At 30.1% G+C, this 22650-nt stretch overlaps 3 protein-coding genes across 3 annotated transcripts in view; 2 read left to right on the top strand and 1 right to left on the bottom strand.

Moving 5' to 3' along the window:
- LOC136985012 (zinc finger protein 488) overlaps window positions 1-4735 on the top strand; it is a 23439-nt gene extending 18704 nt beyond the window's left edge. The window contains exon 7 of the mRNA XM_067282179.1: window positions 4565-4735. The gene's annotated coding sequence lies outside the window, so the exon portion shown is untranslated. The remainder of the gene's footprint in view (window positions 1-4564) is intronic.
- On the bottom strand, window positions 385-2360 carry LOC136984938 (uncharacterized). Its single transcript, XM_067282083.1, has 3 exons — window positions 1723-2360; window positions 1227-1544; window positions 385-1150 (listed from the first exon to the last, which is right to left on the bottom strand). Exons 1-3 carry the CDS (start codon window positions 2358-2360, stop codon window positions 385-387), a joined length of 1722 nt encoding a protein of 573 aa, XP_067138184.1.
- Window positions 4599-22650, top strand: Usp39 (ubiquitin specific protease 39). Its single transcript, XM_067282178.1, has 14 exons — window positions 4599-4735; window positions 6713-6776; window positions 7618-7712; window positions 9959-10095; window positions 10168-10264; window positions 13693-13748; window positions 13836-14061; window positions 16088-16233; window positions 18088-18133; window positions 21349-21572; window positions 21656-21717; window positions 21781-21922; window positions 22004-22090; window positions 22444-22650. Exons 1-14 carry the CDS (start codon window positions 4651-4653, stop codon window positions 22471-22473), a joined length of 1497 nt encoding a protein of 498 aa, XP_067138279.1. The 5' UTR covers window positions 4599-4650; the 3' UTR covers window positions 22474-22650.

The following is a 22650-nucleotide window of genomic DNA, read 5'->3' as shown; positions in this document are numbered from 1 at the left end:
TTCAGACATTGCTCTTTGAGAGAATTTTTTGGGGAAAAGTATTTTCTTATAATAGATTGGTTTCCCTGTAATAGATAATAGATTGGGCTCCCTGTTGGTTCCCCAGGCAATTTTCCTTTTTGTCCATAGATAAAGCACCTCTGCTCAATTTAACAATATATTTTTATTCCCAATTGTTCATTTTCTTAAGTTTTTCCCCAAGTTTCTCCCGTGTTTTCGTAGTAAGACACGAAGCTGCTCGATATATTTCTTAAAATTGGAAATATATAAAGGATTTTCTGGTTAAATAATTGACGAATGTACAAAATATCACATATTTTAATTTCGAAATTTAAATAAATTATCATTACATCGATAAAATCTCGATAAATAACGTCTCTCTCTTTACGATAAATATTCCAAGATGGGATGATAGGAGAAATTTATCCTGGCTTCCTTAGATTTATCAGCGATTTCTTGAGATTCTATCGGTTCACCTCTATCGGTTGCCGATGTTTGAGTTTGAGAGGCGGATGCTATGGGTTTTCGTAGGGGTCTGAACCCAGATTTAACGTTTAGAGGCTCGGAAAACGGCTTGTCGTCGGCGGGTATCAAGTCGGAAGTGTACGTCTTCTCCCTATTGATTTTGTTTAGATGTTGAATCATATTCTGGGCCGGTATCGGTTGGTGTGCCGCAACCCATCTGTTCGGATGATTAGTCTTGCTGGGTTGTCTAGAAGGTACCTGATGATCTTCCTGTAGCAGTTGCTGGAGTACGTTGGAGGGCGATATACTATCCATCATTTGAGGATTCTGATTTAGATATCGAAACCAGGCTAACTGCTTCTGAATATAGTTAAGGACTTGAGGATTGGGAGAATGCGGTTTTTGTTTCTTGCTGTGGAAAATGGAAGCCAGAGCATCCGTTAATTTACCAGTAGCCTTTTTAGGAACGTTAGCGGGTCTGCTTTCCTGCGAAAGGACAGGTTGAGGCTGGGGTAAAACGTATTTAGAGCCTTTTATGAAGCAGGAACATCCTGTAGGCATCTTAAAAACGTCGACGTGTAGTCCCTTCTGCTTATCAAATACCATTAATCTATGGTAACTGTAAATCTGAGAACAAGTGGATTGAAATTGCTCGGAAACGTAGTTGCAACTCCCACCCGGACGACTGAAAAAAAAAGATTTGTTTTGATGTCAAAATTTTACATTTTTTGACGAAGAAAAATGATGTGAATATCACTTACAGGCATTTTTCCAATCGTAACATCTGCGTGAACTCCGCAACATTGATGATGACCTTCCATTTGCCTTCGGTATTTTTCGCTCGGTGCGGTTTGGAGTATGTGATTTCTGAAGGGCAAACAAACCCTCCTCGAACACCGTAATCCATCGGTTCCGATCTAGTTATACCGTAACTCACGGGACCGTAATAATGTTCAAACGTGTATGACTCCTCTTGCTTCCTGGTCAGCCCTTCGAGTTGAGTTTCTCTTTCTTTACTTTCCGCGTACATAAGATCGAATTTGCTTCTTTCTCTGTAAATTGTGTTCATGATGGCAGATCTGAAGGATAAAGGAACATATAACTCTATGCAAACATTAATTTTTTTTTTTTTTTTCATATTTTAAACCGTCGTAAACACCGGAAAAACGTACGAAACGAAGCGTAAGTAGTAAAACAATTCGACTGTTAAGTTTCAGCAAATTTACAAAAGTTTCCTGTTATAAAATTAAAACTAACCTGGGATATTCGGAATCGTCTAAACATATATCTTCGGTGAATTTATCACATCTAGGATTATCCGACGTATCGGCTGAAGTTTTGATTATCGATTGCACAGGAGGGTTCTTCTCTTCCTCTCTGATATTCATTTGTTCTGCAGACAGAACGTCGGGGGGTATATTGTTAGGTTCTAGTTCGTCTAGTAATAACAGTTGAAGACCATTCAAGTCCTCCTGATGGAAAGGTGCCGTCAAAACTGGAATCTGCTCACCCAAATTCAAAGACGGGAATCTTTCGATCTGATAATTAGCGGCAACGGGAGCGATTTCTGGTTTCAGGCTCCAAAAAGGAGAAATTCGGTTAGGGCTATTGAAGTTGACTAATTTCCTGTAGGGTCGAAATTCCGAGTTCAATCTCCTGGCGGTCGAATTATTGTGAAGGGTCTTGTTCGATCCCATTTTGTGAAGCATGCTGGCTAATATCAACTTGGCTAATATAGCCTTCACGTGGCTCAGATTTGCCACCGAAGAGTCACTTCCATTCTTATGTTTTGCCGCATTCACCTGTTTATCAAACTGTGGCCTTCTAAAATCTGCTGTACTCCCTGCGGTGAGTATAAATCCTATTGCAGATATCACGGCGATCGTCCACAGCATGTTTAAGCGGCGAGATAATGATAAAATTGTGGAACGATATCACTCACAGGTCGATCGAAATTTGTATTTTCATGATAGATCCTCACCCTTGAGAGTTCTACTGCCCTCGAGGCAGTAACGCAACCGGGAAGTGAAGAGAATCTAACGCTATGCCTGACCTTCTAGATACTGGAAATAGAAGGTCACTCAAGACCTGTTTGTTTTCAGTCAGCCTCTTTTTTCGTTCTGATTGCTTGTTCGTACTTTTTTATAGAATCCAACCATAACAAAATTTTCCATATTCACGTAAAGCACTAAACCGAGAAGATGCATAATATATTTATAAACTACAGTTTTAATTATGTTTATTGCACTGAAACCATATCTTTGGCTTTGTTTAGAATGTTACGGGGGTTAAGGTTATCTTTACGACATTCGAAGGCCGTTTATTCACTAATCCGTTCATCATTAACCCGGTTGACACCGCGACTGAGTTGTGTCTCTTAAATGACGTAAAAATAATATTTTTAAATAAAATTCTTAACCCCGAGTTCATAGACACGTTCCTTTTCTTGTTATTTTCTTCACTAGGCGATATTTTCAAGCAATGTTTTTAAATCGGGGCATTTCCATAATGGAGTTTCGTGTTGAACATTATCACGAATTCACCACGCGCCGTTATAGTAGCGAGTTTAATGCCAAATTTGCATGTTAAATGATCAAAATTTATTCTCCAAAATTAGTAAATAGGCTCGTTACGTTCCGTTCTATATTTAATTCGCCGCGAACTAAGCGTGCGAACGTCAATTCGGTTTATTTATTTTTTGCCCCTGAAATGCACGCAAAGGACACTAAAATGGCATTTAATAAAAATAACAAAATGCCGATTTATATAATTCATCGAAGACAAGCGGACGACTTATTCAACGCGTAATTATTATTTTAAAAAAAATGACAATAGTTTATTGTATCGGTCGAAAATGATAAGTTGTTGGCTCCAGGCTAAAGCCGCATGTGTTAAACTCTTCAGTCACGTGTGTCCTCTTCCGGTGTCAATGATCCGCCATCTGGTGCATTCGAAGGAAACTTTTGTATCGATCTGTCAATTTAAATGTTGCTCCCTCCCCGGGAAAGACAAGACAAGCGAATGCCCCTACCCTTATGCAGCGGAAGTTGAAATCGTTCTCTCGAGTGAAAACATGGGAATGAAATAAAAGGTAGAATTAAAAAGATTGAATGTGTCGTTGTGCATGAAGGAACTAAATAATGAATCAAACGTATCTGAATGGCTACAAAATACTTTCGCTTTGCTGTCAACTTCGCATGTGAAAAGTTAAATGCACGGAAAGAACGCAATTAATTTTTTGTTCTAATACTACCTGGCCTCAATTTTATCCCTTAAAGTTTACTCGACCCTCGATACGATCGAATAGCCCGAACGCCATGAGTCAACGCGAATGAATCGTAGGCCGAATGGACGAGGGAGTTAAGGCGTCGGCCTACCGCTCTGGGGAACCACAGATCGAATCCAGACCAGCAACTTCGAAAATTTTTCGTGGGCGATCCGTCCCTGATTTGTCGGGCCCCGTTCCTCACAGCTCCGTTGTGGATCGCAATGGTTGTGATTTTAGAAAGATCATCTTGATGTCCATGGCGAGGAATGGTTTAAAAAATAAGTACGCGGACAAGGCAGGATGGCCGAGTGGTTAAGATGGCAGCCCACGGTATTGGGTCGAAAAATTTCAGTAATTTTTCGGCAAATGTGGGGCCCCGTTGATCATAAGGTCGTCACGCTATTGTAAACCGAACCCATAAACGAATGGTTATGAATAAACCGATCCAAGTCTATGGCGTGGTTTGTTTACGGCCACACGACACGTGGGCGATCTGTCAAAGAGGGGATGCCTCCCGGGAGGAATTTCTAAGGGAAACTGGCTCCTATTTAGGTGTTACAAACGTGAAGAGAACCCGGAAAATTCCACGTGGCCCGCCCGTTGACCAAGCGCAAACCCACAACTAGTGTTTGGTGGTTTTGTCCACAGGGCCACTGGTGGGCGGCTAAAAGGGCCCTTCGGTTAAAAGGGCGGAAGGGTTAAAAAACAAATATACGAAAAAAAAGATAAACTTTTACGACGTTGGTTGTGTTAATACTCATAAAAATCTCAACAGTAATAATTAATTATATATTTTTTATTTCATGTTATATTTAATTTTTATCTAGAAAGAGTGCAGACGAGATGTAATTTTTTAAAAGTTTTTGTTAACCTTGCGACATCTGGCGGAATAAATTGTAACTAGCGGCACGTAGAAAATGGCGGCTGAGGTAAAGAAATCGACAAGTTCAATTTTGAAAAGAAGATCGGAAGACGTGGAAAACAATGAACCGGAAGCGAAAAGTTCGTTTCGTTATAAGTTCTCAATGCTTATCAATATGATTTTTTAAAGTATAAATATCTAATTTTTTTAAATGATTTACATGTTTACTTTGTTTCGTATCCTGTCTATAATTTAATAATGTTAAAGTGCGTAGAATATCATATTAAACACGTGATCACTGCCATCTAATCGTTTCTTCTTATTACAGGTTGTCAATTTCAATATAAATTAATCGATTTCCATATTTGCCAACCTTACATTATATATGAGACTGACTTCAAAGCAATGAAAGGCTGATTTTACAATGCAAAGGCTGAGAAATAAAATTTGTACAATTTGTAGAAAGACTGTAGACAACATTTATAACCATTTGGTCTCCATTCTTGACTCATCCTTGTTAGATAATTCTGAGCTTTTACAGCAACGTTCTTCGAAGTATCGTTCGATTTCTGTTCGAGAGGACTCGTCTTAGTTATTTCTGGAGGATCTTCTCTGCATTTTTCTTTCTGTAGAATAAGATTGTTACGAGTGAGTCTCCGGTTAGCGATAGAAGAAAACAAAGACGTCGTCTCCTGGTGTACAAAGAAGATCCTCTCGACCGGAAATTGAACGATACTTTGAACGTTCTTCGTTCTTTTTATTTCAATAATACATTTATAATATTGGCTTTTCCTTCAAGACAGATTACTGGTAGAATACAGAGTGATAGTACATTGCGTCACGTATAATAAGAACAGATATAAACGTCTTCTGAAACCCGATTCGTTACTATAAAGCCACGTGCACTGCTGTATAATATGGCTCAATATTATATGACAATTGGTCTGGTTTTATATATAAATGTTATATAAAATGTTAATTATGTACAGAAAAAATTACAAAAAACAATAATTTTGTATAGCCTACGACCTGAAGAACGTGGATTTGGATTTATGAGAACTTTTAAGTTTGTTTTCTTGTACCAAAGAGTGGAAGATTTTGTATATCTATAAAATTTTGAGATGAGATTTTGTATGTAGCAGATTTTTAGAAAAAAATTAATTTTTTGTAATTTATTCAGAACAGTGTCGAAGTCAAAAATAGTGATAATGTTGGCGAGTGGACGTTTTCTAAAACACTCCCATACGAGCAAACTTGGGATTTTTAGTATTGTCGTAAATCTATGTTTGTGAAGACGATACGTTAAAGATGTTTAGTTATCTCGAAAAGGTTGGGCCGACGGTTGCTTCCAACAGCCGATTTTCGGCTCAAAATATGCATGGTTGGCAAGTATATATTTCTCCAATAGAATGGAATGGAAATAGTTACTTTTAGGCACTTTGTATTTGTAATTATAATCTAAAAGTAACATTTATAAATTTACTGTATTTTCATTTTTTTTCAATTAATTTGTAATTATTTTCTTTGTATTAGACTACTGGTTAACTATTGCAAAGTTTTTATTTCAGTTTCTTACTGTGCTTCAATAATTGCTTTCTTAATTTCTTCAATTTGGGAATACAGATCATATGTGTTTTATTTATTCTACAGCATTGCCTGATGACGATGGTTGAAAATATTAGTTCTATTAAATTGAATTTGATAGTTGTGTTTTTATTGATTTTTATTTTAGTTTTTATTCATTTGTTTTGTCATATAAACTGACCAGTTCATAATTGCTCATATGTTTTTTATAAGAATAAGACTAAGACTTATGCTTTTCACATTAAAGCTTCTACATTATGTTAGCATAATACTAAAGTTAATTTTGAATTATGAATAGGTATATTATTGTGTTAAAATCGAAGATTTTTGTATTTTATATTTGTTTAAAATTCATGATACTCCTCCATCTTTGCTGTTTGTGATAATATTTTGTAATAAAAAAATTTTTAAGGAGATAATATATTCTCTGTTACCGCATTGAGATCTTGATGTTTTTAATTTGATAGAGATACATTTACTATTATAAGACACAATATTTTCTAATATAACTTATTTTTCCTTCGGTTATTCAGGAAGAATTACTCAACCTTCAAGGGATAAAAGTAGGAACTGTCCATATCTAGACACCATTAACAGGTATATATAATTATAGATTAAATGCTAAACGGTTTTTGCATTTCTTGATGAAATAATTAAAAATAGTAGTAAATTGTATTGTATAAAATTATAGGAACTGTTGCAAAATTTCATAAATTGAAGTAATACTTAATTTTGTGTTACTGTAATTATATGTAAATTTAGTAATAAAACAATAATTAAAATAGTTTATGCTTTCATAATAGATATGTAAAATATTTCTAAATAATATTTCCTTGTATCTGGTTGCAGAATGAATTTTATAATAGAATCATTGTCTTGAAATTTCTTTTATACAATGAACAATAACACTTTTGTTTATATATTGTATAGTTTATTATTCCAAATATTTGATGTATAGTAGAAACAAAATAATAGGTTTTACATGGTTTATTAGTTTTTAAAGGAGGAAGAATGGTTAGACATTTCAAAAACACATCGGCATTATTAACCTATATATTCTTTAAAAAGCTTCAGTTCTTTTAATTATTCCAGAAATTCATATGCTTAAACTGTCTAAAACAGAACCTAAATAAAACTAACTAAATAGAAACTCTCCATTGGAAAAGACAATTTAATTATTGATTCACACTTTCTTATCGAATTCAAACATTTTGTTTTATATACTTTAAATTCATGTATTTTGTAATTTCAATTTTTTTATAAATTTTAACATAATTTTTTTTTTTTTCTTATTAATGATTGCCATTATAATTATACAAAGTTTTATATTGTTTATTTCAAAAGAAAAAACAATAAATTTAATGAATAAATCTGATATAAATGAAGTCGTTTTTTATGTATTAAATTTAGTCTTATACTGAAATATTTTTCTTTTTAGGCACGTTCTAGATTTCGACTTTGAAAAATTATGTTCAGTCTCCTTGTCGCGTATTAATGTTTATGCTTGTATGGTTTGTGGAAAATACTTTCAAGGTAACTTCTTATATATTTAGCTTTTAAAAATATATTATATTTATATATATATTGACTAAAATCCAGTGGCGTGCCGTCATTGGAAGCGGTGGAAGCGCCGCTTCCACCTTCCAATGACCTTCCTTTGTATTTTCTAAAATATAAATTTTCATGTTTTAACATACAGTACTTTGTATTAATTAAACTTAATATTATATTATAACTGCATTATGTATCCTATTACAAATTTCTATACTACATGTGAAAAAAACGATAAGATTGCTATTGTATATTCGAATATCAGTGGCGGAAGGAATGTCGAAACTGGGTCAGCTTCCACGGCGAGAATAACTGAATGGTGTAAAGCAGCGAAAGGGCATTGGCGCATGCGCTTTACAGAGCACCAACTCAGCCGGTTTAGCTGATGGAAGCTACACATGTGTAACGTTTCCAACGACCCTTAGCCACTGGGAGCTATCTGACTAAGTGAATTGTTTAAAAATTAAAAAGTAAAGAGTATTCAATGTTATTTTTATGTACGTTTTTTTGCAAAGTTATAATTAATTATTATTTTCTTTTAATTATACTGTAATTATATTGACAGATTTTCAGACAGTCTTTAGAATTTTTATCAATTTTAGATGTTAATAATTTTAATATTATGAAAAACAATTTTTCCAAGCGTGTTTTAATTCTTTAAATTAAGTAAATTATATCAGAAATTTTTTGATTTATCTAAATTACGTAGCAAATCGCAATATTTATATTCGTGTCCGGACTATATTGACAAGTAACTGTTAAACATAAAACATATTATAATTAATGTCGATCCGAACAAAGATGTACTAAAAGAATTATATGATTTAATATCATTAATTTTTATGGTACCATTTACCAGTGCGTCTGTTGAGCGCAGTTTTTCGGCCAGAGGAAAAATTATCGTCCTAGCGTGGCTTTCGATAGAAAAATACTTTTAAATACGTTGATGGAGTCGACAACCAGCGACTTGTATGATAAAGTAATTAACGACTTTGCGGAAAAAATCGCTGAATAGACTTAGTGTATAAAAAATTAAAAAAACAAGTTTTTCTATCATTGTTTGTATCGTATCAATTTGTATTATGTATTATTTGTTTTTTAGAACTAAAATACATAAATTGTTTATTTTTGTCATTTCCAGTATTTGTTTAAAACTTTTATGGAAATGTCATGTACCGGACAGGTCTGACCCGTCACGAGAGACGCGATAAAACGGTTAATTTACAGAAAAATTTATTAGTTTAAAAAAACATTTATTAATTTAAAAGAATTAATTTAAAAGAAAAATTTATTAGTTTAAAAGTCGTTTGTAGTCGGACACCCATTGTTTATATCAAACTGCCAGGCAGAAACCGTAAATCGCGGAAGGAAGTCGTCCTATGATCAGTGGAAGATCGAATTCGTCTTCGATTTTGACGTTTCTCGCGCTCCAGGTAAGAGTCTCGTTACGTTTAATGACGAGGGACCAACCAGTCGGGAAGCGTGATTGAGGGAGAACGACCAATCAAAATGGACGAAAGAAAGAACGGAGATTGATATAATCCCCGACAATCGAGGACACCTGGCACTCGGTTAACGTTCCGAATAACCATAATGCCGTGTGTCAACGCACAAAAAAAAAAAAAAAAAAAAAAAAAACAGTTTCTCGTTTATTGTGCCAACCTGTAACCCGTGCCACTTCGGATTTAGACCGTGTCCCTGACTCCAACAGAGAAAGTCTCCCGTGCCTTACAGACTTATCAACGCCACTGTCCCGAAGCCACCTTCGATCAACCATCGAAGAACTACATCGACGCCCAGAATGTCCAAACGGCCGATTGTCCTAAAGGAAACTATTTCGTACATAGTGTATGTTTATTTTATGTTAAAATAAACGGTTTTTATCAGATACTTGCAGTCTTTTTCTTCCGCCACCATGCACGTACGAATGGAACCTAGGCCGTCGCTGACGCGCAACTAACTGATTGCCCCTGGAAGTCGGCTTCTTACAGAAACACAGCTTCCCTATCATCAAATGTCACCGCACGCCACTGCTAAAATCATTTAAATCGAAACAAGATTGTTTTTCGTCGACTAATTTTTTTTTTTATATTAATGAAATAAAAAATATGAAGAGGTGCATGTAAAAGATTACTTGCTAATTGATTGAAAATTCACAAAAAATTTTTTCTTTAAATCTATTTATCATTGCTATTAATCGTTAATTCAAAAATGATGAATGGTTTTAGGTCGAGGTCCTAACACTCATTGCTACATGCATAGTGTTCAGGCGGGTCATCACGTTTTCCTCAATCTGTCAACACTGCGTTTTTACTGCCTTCCAGACAATTATGAAATTATTGATTCGTCTCTCGACGATATCACGGTAAAATAGTTTTCTTATGTTTTTAATGTTTTTTAAAAATATTTAACAAATATTATTCTGATTTATTAATAGTACGTGCTGAAACCAACTTTTACTCTAAAAGAAATAGCTCATCTAGAATCAAATAACAAATTATCAAGAGCGTACGACGGAACTACGTATATGCCGGGTATGTATGATTTTTCAATTGAATGAAATTAAAATTTCAGGTTGTTAAATATTTCCTATAATAGGAAACATAATTGATGACTGAAAGAAATAATAAAAATGCCAAATATGGAGAAGAATTAATTGTTATAGCAGGCAAAAATATGAAAATATGTTATGTTATAAATCACATCACAAAGTGATTATTATTTTTGAACAATTTCTTTTGTATTTTTATCATGAACTAATCCATACTAGCAACTGGTATAGACATTCAGAAACTTCTGTAAATATATTTGTTTATATTCAATGTTATAAATCTTTATATTATTCAATTAATTATTAAAATATTAATGTGGATGTGTGTATACTAGTTTCTTTGATAATTTTTATTCTGAGTTTTTAAATAAACAACTTTTGTCGTTGCATTTTACTTTCATTGAGTAATACGTCAAAAAAATGATGCATCCTGCAGCATTTGATGGAATTCAGTGAATTATAATAATCAAATGCATAATATATACAAAAATTGTAGCAGAATAATATGTAATAGCTACCTAAAAATATAAATAAACAAACTTAATGTTGAAATTTGAATTAAAGTATACAGAAAAATGATTATTTTCCGAGTTTTGATTTTAATAATTGTAAAGAGTAAGATCTCAATATATTAATTTAAAATGTTTATTGACTTAATATTTTTCTACTTGTTTATTATCAAGTAGTGTATAAGAGGAAAGAATAACAAACATCAAGAATTCAGTAAATAGAACAGAAAAGTTGGCTTTGGTTTTACTTTAATTTTGGAACAATAAATAAATAACACAATATAACTAATAAATTGGAAATGCTTTAGTCTAATAAATTTACTATTATCAAACAAAAGATAAAACTTGACCTAAAATTAAGTATAAAAAGTTTTAAATACAAGTATAAGAAATAAGTTTTTTAATACTTAATTCTAATTATATTCCATCTTTTGTCTTAAGATGTAATTTCATTTTACTAAAAGTGTTTGCAATGTATTAGTTGTATTGTGTTATTTATTGTCCAAACATTAAAGTTACATCCAAAGATAGTCAGTTGATGTAACTATGTTTCATATTCTGAGAATATTATTGAAAAATGTCATAACATAGGTTTTTAAGATAGTCATTGGGCTGCAATTTGAAAAAATTGTAGACCTATAAATTCCCACTGTCATCTGTTCGTCCATCTGTCTTTCCTTAATCTCGAGAATGGAGTTAGATAGATAGAAAGACAAGACCAGATATGGAAACCTCGTGTCCATTTTATACTTATTTTAATATAATTTAAATGAAGTGTTTTTTTTTTTATACTATTTCAAATGGCAAACATATAATCTAGCCAGAGCTAGATAAAAAATTTATGCATTCAAGATTCTTGGATTTCTGTATAATATATACTTTTCAAGTGTAAGGAATATGCTTATTAGTAGTGTTATATAATAATAGAAGAAAACTAGTCATTTTAAAGATGAAGGAAGAAGTTGATCTTTTATTATTGGCCGTAGAGAATTGCTAATAGCTAATCTGACCTGAATCTAGTTGTATTAATTAAAGTTTGTTTAAAGTAAATTTAGTTTTAACAAAATAGAAATGTTACTTATTACTATAATTTCTAAAATATTTTTGAAGTTATATTACTGAAATTTTAAGGTATTATAAGTTTTATAACTTATTAAATTTATATAAATTAAATAATGTGTGTGGTATAACTTTCATGTCAGTGAATTAATTCATTCTAAAATGATTAACAGATATAGGAGATAAGAATCAGGAAATGAGTGTCACTTAGCTATTAAAATACCATTGCTCTATTTTTCATACTGAATTCAAATGAATAATTGATAATTCTCAAGAACATTTGTAAGATAATTTTCTGGAAATTCTCAGATTTTTTATAAATTGTGATTAAATTTATAATCTTATTTTGTATAAGATCTCTATAGCATGTAATAAACAATTAGTTTATATATATTATAAAATAATCCATTACATCATCAACTGTCGTAAGTAATCATAAACGATTAAAGGTTATAAATAAATTTGGCACTTGAGGTAGGCGTTAGGTGCCAAAATATTGAAAAGTCAGTAAATTTTAAGATTTGTTTGTTATTTTAACTATGATTGAGATTAATTATAGAAAGTTTCTTACTATTAAAAAATAGTATTAAGTAATGAATGATTAAATTTTATAATCTTAAATTATAAACATAATTATTTAGTATGGGTTTTTCTTAATGTTTTGGTAATTATATTATTGTGGGATTATTTTATTCAACTTTAAATCCACACAAATAAAATTTTATATTAACTTTTATGAGAAAGTCTGCAAAATGATTCCATTGTAAAATTTAGTTAAAAATATCACAAATGATAGATCTATAAATTATTAATATCATCAGAAAACTTTTATATTAATTGAGTTTTCCTGACAACTAATGTGAAATTATAATTTTATATATATATATATATATTTAAATAACTGCACACATTAATTTAAGGATAAACAATTTCACATCTGCAATGTTGCATACAACTGCAATTCATGTGCATCTTTCATCTTACCTATCATGCTCCTCGGCACACCACCACGGTGAAACTCAATGCTACTTTGCTGGGTAATATTTTTATATTAGAAGTTTATCTTTGATATGCAGCCATATATTAAGCTTCTTTGCCATAGTGTACCATTTTTTTTAGCATAAACACTTGTTTTGACGATACAAATGATATATGAATTTGAAGTGTTCTGAATGTATTTATATTGGTAAAAAATAAAATTTATTATACTTTAAATGTTTTATTGAAAAGAAATTAAGAAAAAGTTTGTAAAATGAACATTCCCCAATATGATTACTACTGGACTTTTCTTCAAAAACTAATTTCTATCATTGATATATATATTTACTATTGCATATGAATAGTATAATAATAATAATAATATAATCATCATAAACCTGATTGATACAATTTTTCAAACCATTTTTTAAAATTTGCAATATTTAATATTACAATTTCTTTATTCTGCTAGAGATTATATCTTAATATATTGTGGAGATATTGAAAAGATATTTATAATAGAAAAGACATTAAAATTTAAAGTTAGCCAAAGGTATTTACATTAAAATACAAAAAATATGTCGATTGAAGCTACAAAATTTTCTTCATCTTTCTCTTTCGTCATTTACAATCACCAGTGATAATCCAAAAAACAATTTTCACTTATAGAAACGACCTTTTATTTGAGGCTGCGCATCTGAAAAAATTGCGCAAATTGTGTCTTCAGTATACATACTTTTTGTATTTTAATTAATAGAAAAGATATTTTTAGATTAAAAATGATCTTGATAACATTCAAATGCTTGAATATTTTTTTGAATTCATTAAATTTTTATTTAATTTGTCATCTCGTTCTTTTTATTAGGTATTGTCGGATTGAATAACATTAAAGCAAATGATTATTGTAATGTTATATTACAGGTAAGTTGTATTATAATTTTGTGGTATGAGAATTTACGAGTGTTATTATTATTATAAAAATTTGACTCAAATTTTAAAATATTTTAGGCACTCTCTCATGTGCCTCCCCTCAGAAACTATTTCTTAAGAGAAGAAAATTATAGTAAAATTCCAAGACCACCCGGTGACATTATGGTGTTATTAGTTCAAAGATTTGGTGAATTGTTAAGAAAATTATGGAATCCTCGGAATTTTAAGGCGCACGTCAGTCCTCATGAAATGTTACAGGCCGTGGTGCTTTGCAGCAAGAAAAAGTTTCAAATTACAGAACAAGGTATTTTAAATAAACTGTGTGTTTACTAATTAAAGTACAGTATAATATTAAATAATAAAATTTAAACTAGCTGGTTTAGTTAACCTTGTTAATTAATCAATGTACCTTTAGCTGCAGATAAAGTTGAAAGAATACTAATTACATTCTCAGGTGTGGACAGACAAAAATGGAATGGAGATTCCACTTTCATTGGTTTATACTTTAACGTGCCCCATCTTCATTGATTAATTTAGCAAAAAGGAACATGCTTATTATTCTGTAAACAATATTCCAACTAGATACAAATAATCTCTATAATGGATATGAAGTAGAGATGATACATTTATTACTTTTCCGGTTGTTATGTATACATAACAAGGGAAAGTAATGAATAATGTAAAATTTGACCCTCTGAGATTTTTGCAAATCTCCACGTTTTGAGACCCATGAACCCAAAAAAGTCAAAAAAACAGCAAAAGAATTCTGTGGATATGTGTGTGTTGGAGTCTGTTTTGCTTAATATTGCCAGACAGAGTGAAGATAAAGAAATGAAATTTGGCACAGTAGTTTGTATATAAGGGGCATTGATGCTATTAAATTTTGGTTGTGAAAGGTCAAGTGGATGGAGAGATGGAGGGTGGTCACGTATCATATCTCACAAGGAGTCAGACTCAATGAAGATTATACTTGTTAGCATTTACAGTGTTTCATAAAACTCATCTCTATCCTCTTTTATTTTATAATAATTAAAAATATATAAAGTTTTTATAATCAAATCTCATAACAGATGGTGCCACATACAATTTTAGTTATTTATTTTGATTAATAATATAAATGTTATTTTTAAAATAAAATCTCATAAAAGCTGGGTAAGTTATGCAATGCATTGCTAGATGTTTTTTTAATGCAACCTGTTTTGCATTAAGCAATGAAATAGTTCAAGATTGTCTAATTGGAATAGGTTATTTGACAATAAATATTAAATTCATAAAATCATAATCCATTTTTTGCTCATTAACAATTAATGTATTTATGTCACATATTGTGAATTTATGTTCCAGTAGTATGAAAATTATCCAGTAACTTTATGCTTACTTATTCAGTTTCATATTATGTCACTTAAATTTAAAATATACATATATTATGGCTAAAGCCCATAAATTAGAAAAAACTAGGATAACTGGCTCTAATGCTAACTTTATCCGAGTCACAAGTTGATAATGCTGACATTATCCAAAAACAGATGTACTAAACAAGAACAAAAGTTAAAATTCGGGCTTTATCCAAATCATTTTGGATAAAAAGAGGAGAGAATTTAGGGTTTTACTTTAGCCAGATAATTTGTGATGCTTCCAATGCAGAATGATGGATAAAGAAAGACTATTGTTTTCAAATCAACTAGAATTCATTAATTTTTCTACTGCTTAAAAAATGAGGTGAACAGTAATAAATTTTGCATGTATTTTACCAGAATCTCATTTCTCTGTTTACACTATACATGTAATGTTTAAAAAAAAAATGCTCTTGCTGATGAAATAGAAACATCTATATTTAGCTCAGTCCATACATTTGCATCTGAATGATAACTTCAGCTTATAGATTGATAGTGGATATACTCAACATCTTCTACAGCAAAAGATGCAGAGTATATGCAATGTTGATCTACAGACTGAAGTTACCATTTGGATGTGATACACTCATCCCTAAGATCCATACAATGATAAATAGGCTTTACATTAGCCACAAAAAAAGCCCAAATTTTAAGCTTTATTTTTGCTTCATCCATCTGTTTTTGGATAATGTCTGCTTTATCCACTTGTGACTTTTGTAAAGATAAGTTCAAAATGAATAAATTACTTGCTTTAACCAAAAGGCTTGGATAAAGCTAGCATCAGCCAGTTAATCCTAGTTTTATCTGATTCATGGGCCTTAGCTGTAACATTATATACATAAGTTAAAAGTTTGATAGTTTATTTAAATTTTATATCGATTGAAGTATTAGAATTGGTTAATCCTAATTGTTATTATATGTTTCAATTTTTTACAGGTGATCCTATTGCATTTATGTCGTGGTTTTTAAATAGTTTGCATCTTGCTTTAAATGGAAGTAAAAAAGATCAAAGCAGTATTGTTTATTGTGCATTTAGAGGTGCTATGAGAATGTATTCCAAAAAAATTATATCTATTGATAAGGTAAGTAATGTAACTTTAAAAGTTGTTTTTAATTATGGTTATAATAAAAACAAATAATAATTATAAAATAATATGTGACAGAGATGAAAATATTATTTAATAACGTAAATAAAGTTTATATTATGAGTGATTATAGATTTATCATCTAGAAATATTTGTATTGAAAACATTTATGGGCAAATGAATATTTAAATATATTTATATTGATATAAAGATTGAATATTCTGTACACTTTTCAATAAATGTAAGCACTTATATCGCACTTATATCGCATGTAATAATTTTGCCATAATGTCTTTGTATGAAGAATTCATACTGAATACTAAGATTTTATAAAATTTCAGGTTTTTTTGATCAATTTCTTGTTACTGATATCTGTGTTTACATTATTTTTACTTTAAAATTAATGTAGCTGTCAGGTAAATTACACATTAAAGCTAGTATTGATAATGAATCCAAACATTAGAAATAAACTCAGTCTGGATATTTATTGGATTAGACACTTTTCGGGATTTTCAATTTCATCTTCATACCTGCAACATTCAATGCTCTTACATTAAATAACACCAACAAAACCTTCAAAATATATCAGCAAATATAATTTAATATAAATACGTTTTCGATTCCAATATGATGCATTTCCTATTGGGATCAAAAATGTTTGTCATAACGTATTTATATTAAATTATATTTGCTGGTACATTTTGAAGGTTTTGTTGGTGTTGTTTAATAGCATATAACCAGCTTTGGGAAGATTTAGAACAATGTTTTTACAGTTTGAATAAAACAACTGTTATTGAAAGTTGTCTTGAAACTCCAAGAATTGATCAAACAGACTTTATTAACTAAAAGAGAACAAGAAGCAATCAAGTAACAAACAACAACTTTTTGTACAAAACACTGAATCTGACCAATCAACATTACAAATTCAAACATTTCTTTAACCAATTAACAATGTTTAAGGTTTATAATAAAAATGAAATTATTATATTATCCATGCATAAATAAAGTAAGAAACAAAAATAAAAAACAAAATACTAATAAAACTAAAATAAAAGGAGGTAAGATAACATAACAACTGAAAAGATCAAAAACAAAATTAAGAATAAAATTACAATAAATAAAAATGTATCAATAATTTAGTATTTTGCACAATTTGAAAGTGTTAAAACACAATGCAAAATGTCAGTCTGACCTAGGGAAGTTTGTACAGTACAATATAAATAGGTAAGACTTGGGGAGAAGCCTAACCTGGAGTTTTCAAGGACAGTTTTGTGACTGGGAAAGAAAAGCCATATCCAAGGATTTAGAATTAGAAATCCCAAAACGCACTAAATTCAATAAATATCTTGACTTCTTTAACAGTTTGAGTTTCTTTCTAATGTTTGTAGCCATGGAGTTGTCTTTTCTAGTTTTTAGTGAATCTAAACTTTTTTTTTTTTTTTTAATTTTCCATTTCTGCTCTTTTAAATTATAGTTAATTTTTCCAAATGAAGTAAATAATCATTTTTCACTATTTGAATTGATAGTTTTTATGTTTCAATTATATTTTTTGTAACTATGGTATGTAGTAAACTTTTGTTGATTTACTGTTATTAAAAAAAAAATATTGTTTTTAAATTCTAACATTTAAATAATGTTAGAATTTAATACATCATAAAATTCATTTGGTAGCATGATGAACATTATACATTTATACTTATAACAATTTTTAAATGTTTGATGATACATTTATAATATGTTTTTTATTTTTTTTCATAACAATTTCTTTGTTATTTTTATGTAATATTAAGATAAATATTCATTTTAATTTAATTATATTAAGAGAATATAATAAATTTTCTATATATTTAGAGTGAAGAAGAAAAACAACAGTTATTGATGAGTGACGATTATAGAGGTAAATGATTTTAAATTAAGCACTATTATTTTATTAAAAATATGATCTTATATTTTATATTCATACTTGTGTGTGTGTGTGCATATATATATATACAGTCGACTCCGCATAAGTCGACACCCAGATAACTTGTCACTGGTTGGTTACGTAGTGAGTTTTTTGTGGTCCCGGCCGACTTACATAGGCATTAATGTTATTAACCTTAAAAAACTCGGTTTACTCGACATTGTTTAACTCGTCACCACTGGATAAATCAACATACTTTTTTTGTTTCACACTTTTTAGAATTCTGATAAGTCAACTCCCCCCTGAAAAATGAGTTCACACCACACAGCTTATTGTATGGTGGTAACTTATTTATTCAGGAGGGGAGGCAACTTATCAGACGTCAAAAAAAGTGTGAAACAGAAAAAGTATGTTGATTTATCCAGTGGTGCGAGTTAAACGACGTCGAGTAAACCGAGTTTTTTAACATTAATAACATCATTGCCTATGTAAGTCGCCGGGACCGCAGAAAGCTGACTAATTACCTACGGTGACGAGTTATCCGGGTGTCGACTTATACGGAGTGGACTGTATACATCAATATATTAATTATATACATTTTTAATAATGATAAAATTTACAAGGTAAAATTTCTGCTTTTACACAAAATATTTATATTCTGTTTGAATTCATATGAAAGTATTTTTGTACATATTTCTGTTTTAAACAGTTTATGAAATTATAATTTAATTATATAATTTATTTATTGTTGAAATCAAATCTTGTAAATGTATAAAAATAAAACAAATTTCTCAATTATTGAATTGAGAGAAGTACATTTGTTAATAACCACATGGAACCAAATAATAACAAATTGAACAGAATCTAATTTGAAATAAAACATCTGATAAAATAATAGAGTAGGATGGGAAGTTGTAGGCTTGATTGATGATTTAAATCTGACTTTTATTCCTGTTCCTCTAGAAATTCTACAGATCTAATCTGTCTCCTTGCAATAGATATCAAATGTTTTCAGAAGAAAACCAGATAACTTGATAACTTGTAATTTAATATTAAATTAGTCACACAGATTATGATTATTAATTTTTAATGAAATGAACTTCGAAAGTGACCTCTTTGTGTAATTTTATGAATGATCTTTATTATTAAAAAGGTCATTTGCTTGTTTACATGGTACTTTTTATTGACACAATGTGGATTAATTGGATTTATTGTAGTGTATTAAAGTTGTCAGTTTTATGAGAATAAAATATCTATTTTGATCTCTTCTTCAGTAGAAAGTTTATTTGGAAATTCATGCTTAGCCAATTTTAAAATTATACCAAAATTATTTATGAAAAAAAAATTCTAAGAATATTTATTTGACAAAAACTAAGAAATGATTTATACAGAAAAAAATATATATTGGTATTTGATATTTATCCAAACGATTTTCAAATATTTCAATTAGTTGAATAGTAATTAGAAAAATTTTATATTAGATAATAAACAATGCTGTATTTAGTGCATATGCAAGTTTCACTATTTAAACATTACTATAAAAAGTTTATAATTTAATCAGAAAAATTTCAATACATTCTTGAACTACTTACGTATGATTATTTTATTGGAATACTTTAATTAAATTTTTTGTTGGTATTTTAATCTTGGTATAACAGAATTGAATCTGATAATTTTGGTATCGCTCTCATTCTGATTTATCGAATTATCAATTTTCTAGCTTTTTCTTAACTGAATTTTTGCGCACTGTTATTCTGTATCATTTTATTTCAATAGCATAAATTATTTAACTTTTATTTCTTAATTGAACAATATTACTTTGGTTTAAAATCCCTAATTCATGCGTGGAATTATACCCTTAACTTTCAGAAATTTTCAGTTTTACTGAATCATAATCTAGTGTGATCATGATTATCCGTATTCCATATTTGTCTTTATACAGATTTATCATGAGGTATCCCTATTCAGTGCAATAAATAGCTGTCAAAATGCAACTAAATTTTATATACAGACATTTCTGGACATGGAAGTAATACTTTAAAAATTCATTACTGTGGATAGGACTTGTGCTGTGAGTGACAAAAAGAGACCTTGATACAATTTCTAAAGAATTTGGAACTCTTGAAGTGCACTCAGCATTACCATTGTTTAAAAACTTGTTTTGGCAAGGTTGTGATCATTGTGGTGATCCTGTCATGCTGTAGGCAGTTTTCATGCACAAAAATTCCCACAGCATATGTAAATTATGCATATGTGTTTTTTCCATTCACAATTCCATAAGTTCCATAGTAGGGAGTTTTGGAAATCAATTTTTCTGTGTGAAAATTGATTCCCATGTCTTGAAACATTAGCATACAAAATTTGGTTGCATTTCTCCAGAGGGTATTGAATAGGAATACTTTAATTACAATAATCCTGTTTATTTAATAAGAGAAAATTAGTTACAGGTAACCCCCGTATAACACGGGAGTTAGGTTCCAAAAAATTGCCGCGTTATATCAAACAAAGAAGTAGTGCGAAATTAAAAAAACATGCTGTTAAATCCTTCTTTAAATCGGATCTATGATTCACAAAAGGCCAATGCAGGCATCGGGGCAAAAATAAATATTATACTGTAAAAATATAAAATATAAAATAATTTATATTGTTAATTTAAATTAATTTAAATAATTGCTAGGGGCACCCCTAGTGGCTATTTTTGGCATACAGTGATAGAATCCAGTTTTTCAGCTTTATATAGTAGATTTTTTTTATGGGTAAAATACTTATTTAAGTAAATATTTTACCAGAGATTATTCATCCTATATGATGATCTCAGCATGAGAATCATTAACTGGTAACAGTTTTTAATACATTTCATGTTGTACCAGGGTTTTACCTAATTCTCGAACCGTGTTAGAGTGAACCCGTGCTATAAAAGCACCGTGTTATACGGGAGATGTTCCCAATTCTTGAATCGTGTTAGAGTGAATCCGTGCTATAGAAGTGCCGTGTTATACGGGGGTTTACCTGTACTTGCACAGTTATACAGAGTGTAACTGAACTCACTGCCAATGTTTTAGGGATAGATTCTAGGATCAAAAACAAGCCTAAAATCCTCTATAAAGGTTTTTCAAAATCCACAGCATTTTCAACATATGCTTTCCAAAAAATCATGTTGAAAACCAATTTAAAATCTCATGCCAAATTTTAAATGTTTATATTTTCAGAAAAAATGGAAAAATCAAATTTCCTGTACTTGACTGTGGATCTACCTCCTCCTCCATTGTATAAAGATGAACTGAAAGAGAAAATCATTCCTCAAGTACCATTATTCACGATATTAGCCAAATTTAATGGTACGTCGGAAAAAGAATATAGGACCTATAAAGATTCTACAATGAAAAGATTTGAAATAACAAAATTACCTCCTTATTTAATACTTTATATCAAAGTAAGGACTCGTGTTAAGTATAATATAAAAAGCTAATGTAAATCTTATAAAATCAATTAAAAAATTTATTTTTAAAATTTTAGAGATTTACCAAAAATACATTTTTTGTTGAAAAAAATCCAACTATTGTGAACTTTCCAATCAAGTAAGTTTAATTTTATTTTTCAAGTAATATTTATAACAAGGATTATTAACAAATATGCTTTAGGAACGTAGACATGACAGAATTGCTTCATCCCAGCGTACGCAATACGCATCCAAAATGCGTGTACGACCTGATAGCTAACATCGTACACGACGGAGAACCGGGTGCAGGAAAGGGCACTTACCGCATTCACATTTTGCACCGCGTAAGTTTGAAAATTTTAAAAACTTGCTTCGAGATTTAATCGGAAGCATTTCAAATTTATTCACACTTTATACTTCCGCAGGGCAGCGGAAAATGGTACGAAATGCAAGATCTGCACGTAACAGAAATACTACCACAGATGATTACATTATCTGAAGCATATATTCAGGTTATTTAATTATTTTGTAATAATTTTATTTATTTAAATTAAAAACATATTTTTTTAAATATCAAATTGAAATTTAAAAAATTATTAATCAAATTATAAAGTAAAATAAAATAATTTTGTTATAGAAACTTTAAATGTATATTTTAAACTGTAAATGGAAGAATATTTTCCTTTATAGTATACATTATCAATAAATACAGTGTATATGTAGTTCTGTGTATTGTTACCTCTACCTTATATCCTTATATATATATATATGATAATACATATATGTGTGTAGTATATATATTATTATGTATCTGTATGTATTTGTTTGTTTATATATATATATATATATATGTTTATAATTTCAGATTTGGGAAAGAAGAAGACAGCCAAAATAGTTTGGAAAAGTATATTTTTCATGTACAGTACAGATTCATCATCAACATCCTCATCGTCGTCCTCATATTTTTTATGTAAAATTTAAACGACGGAAAATAAATTACATCTGTATTTGTGATTTTTATTAATTGTTAATAAATTGTAATTTTATTTGCCAAAATTATTTTAAATCATCA

This window comes from Centruroides vittatus, unplaced genomic scaffold (assembly GCF_030686945.1).
Source record: "Centruroides vittatus isolate TY-2023 unplaced genomic scaffold, ASM3068694v2 contig_941, whole genome shotgun sequence".
NCBI classification, from domain to species: Eukaryota; Metazoa; Arthropoda; class Arachnida; order Scorpiones; family Buthidae; genus Centruroides; species Centruroides vittatus.
The sequence above is the reverse complement of the archived record's forward strand: the minus strand, read 5'-3'. Positions and strand labels throughout refer to the sequence as shown.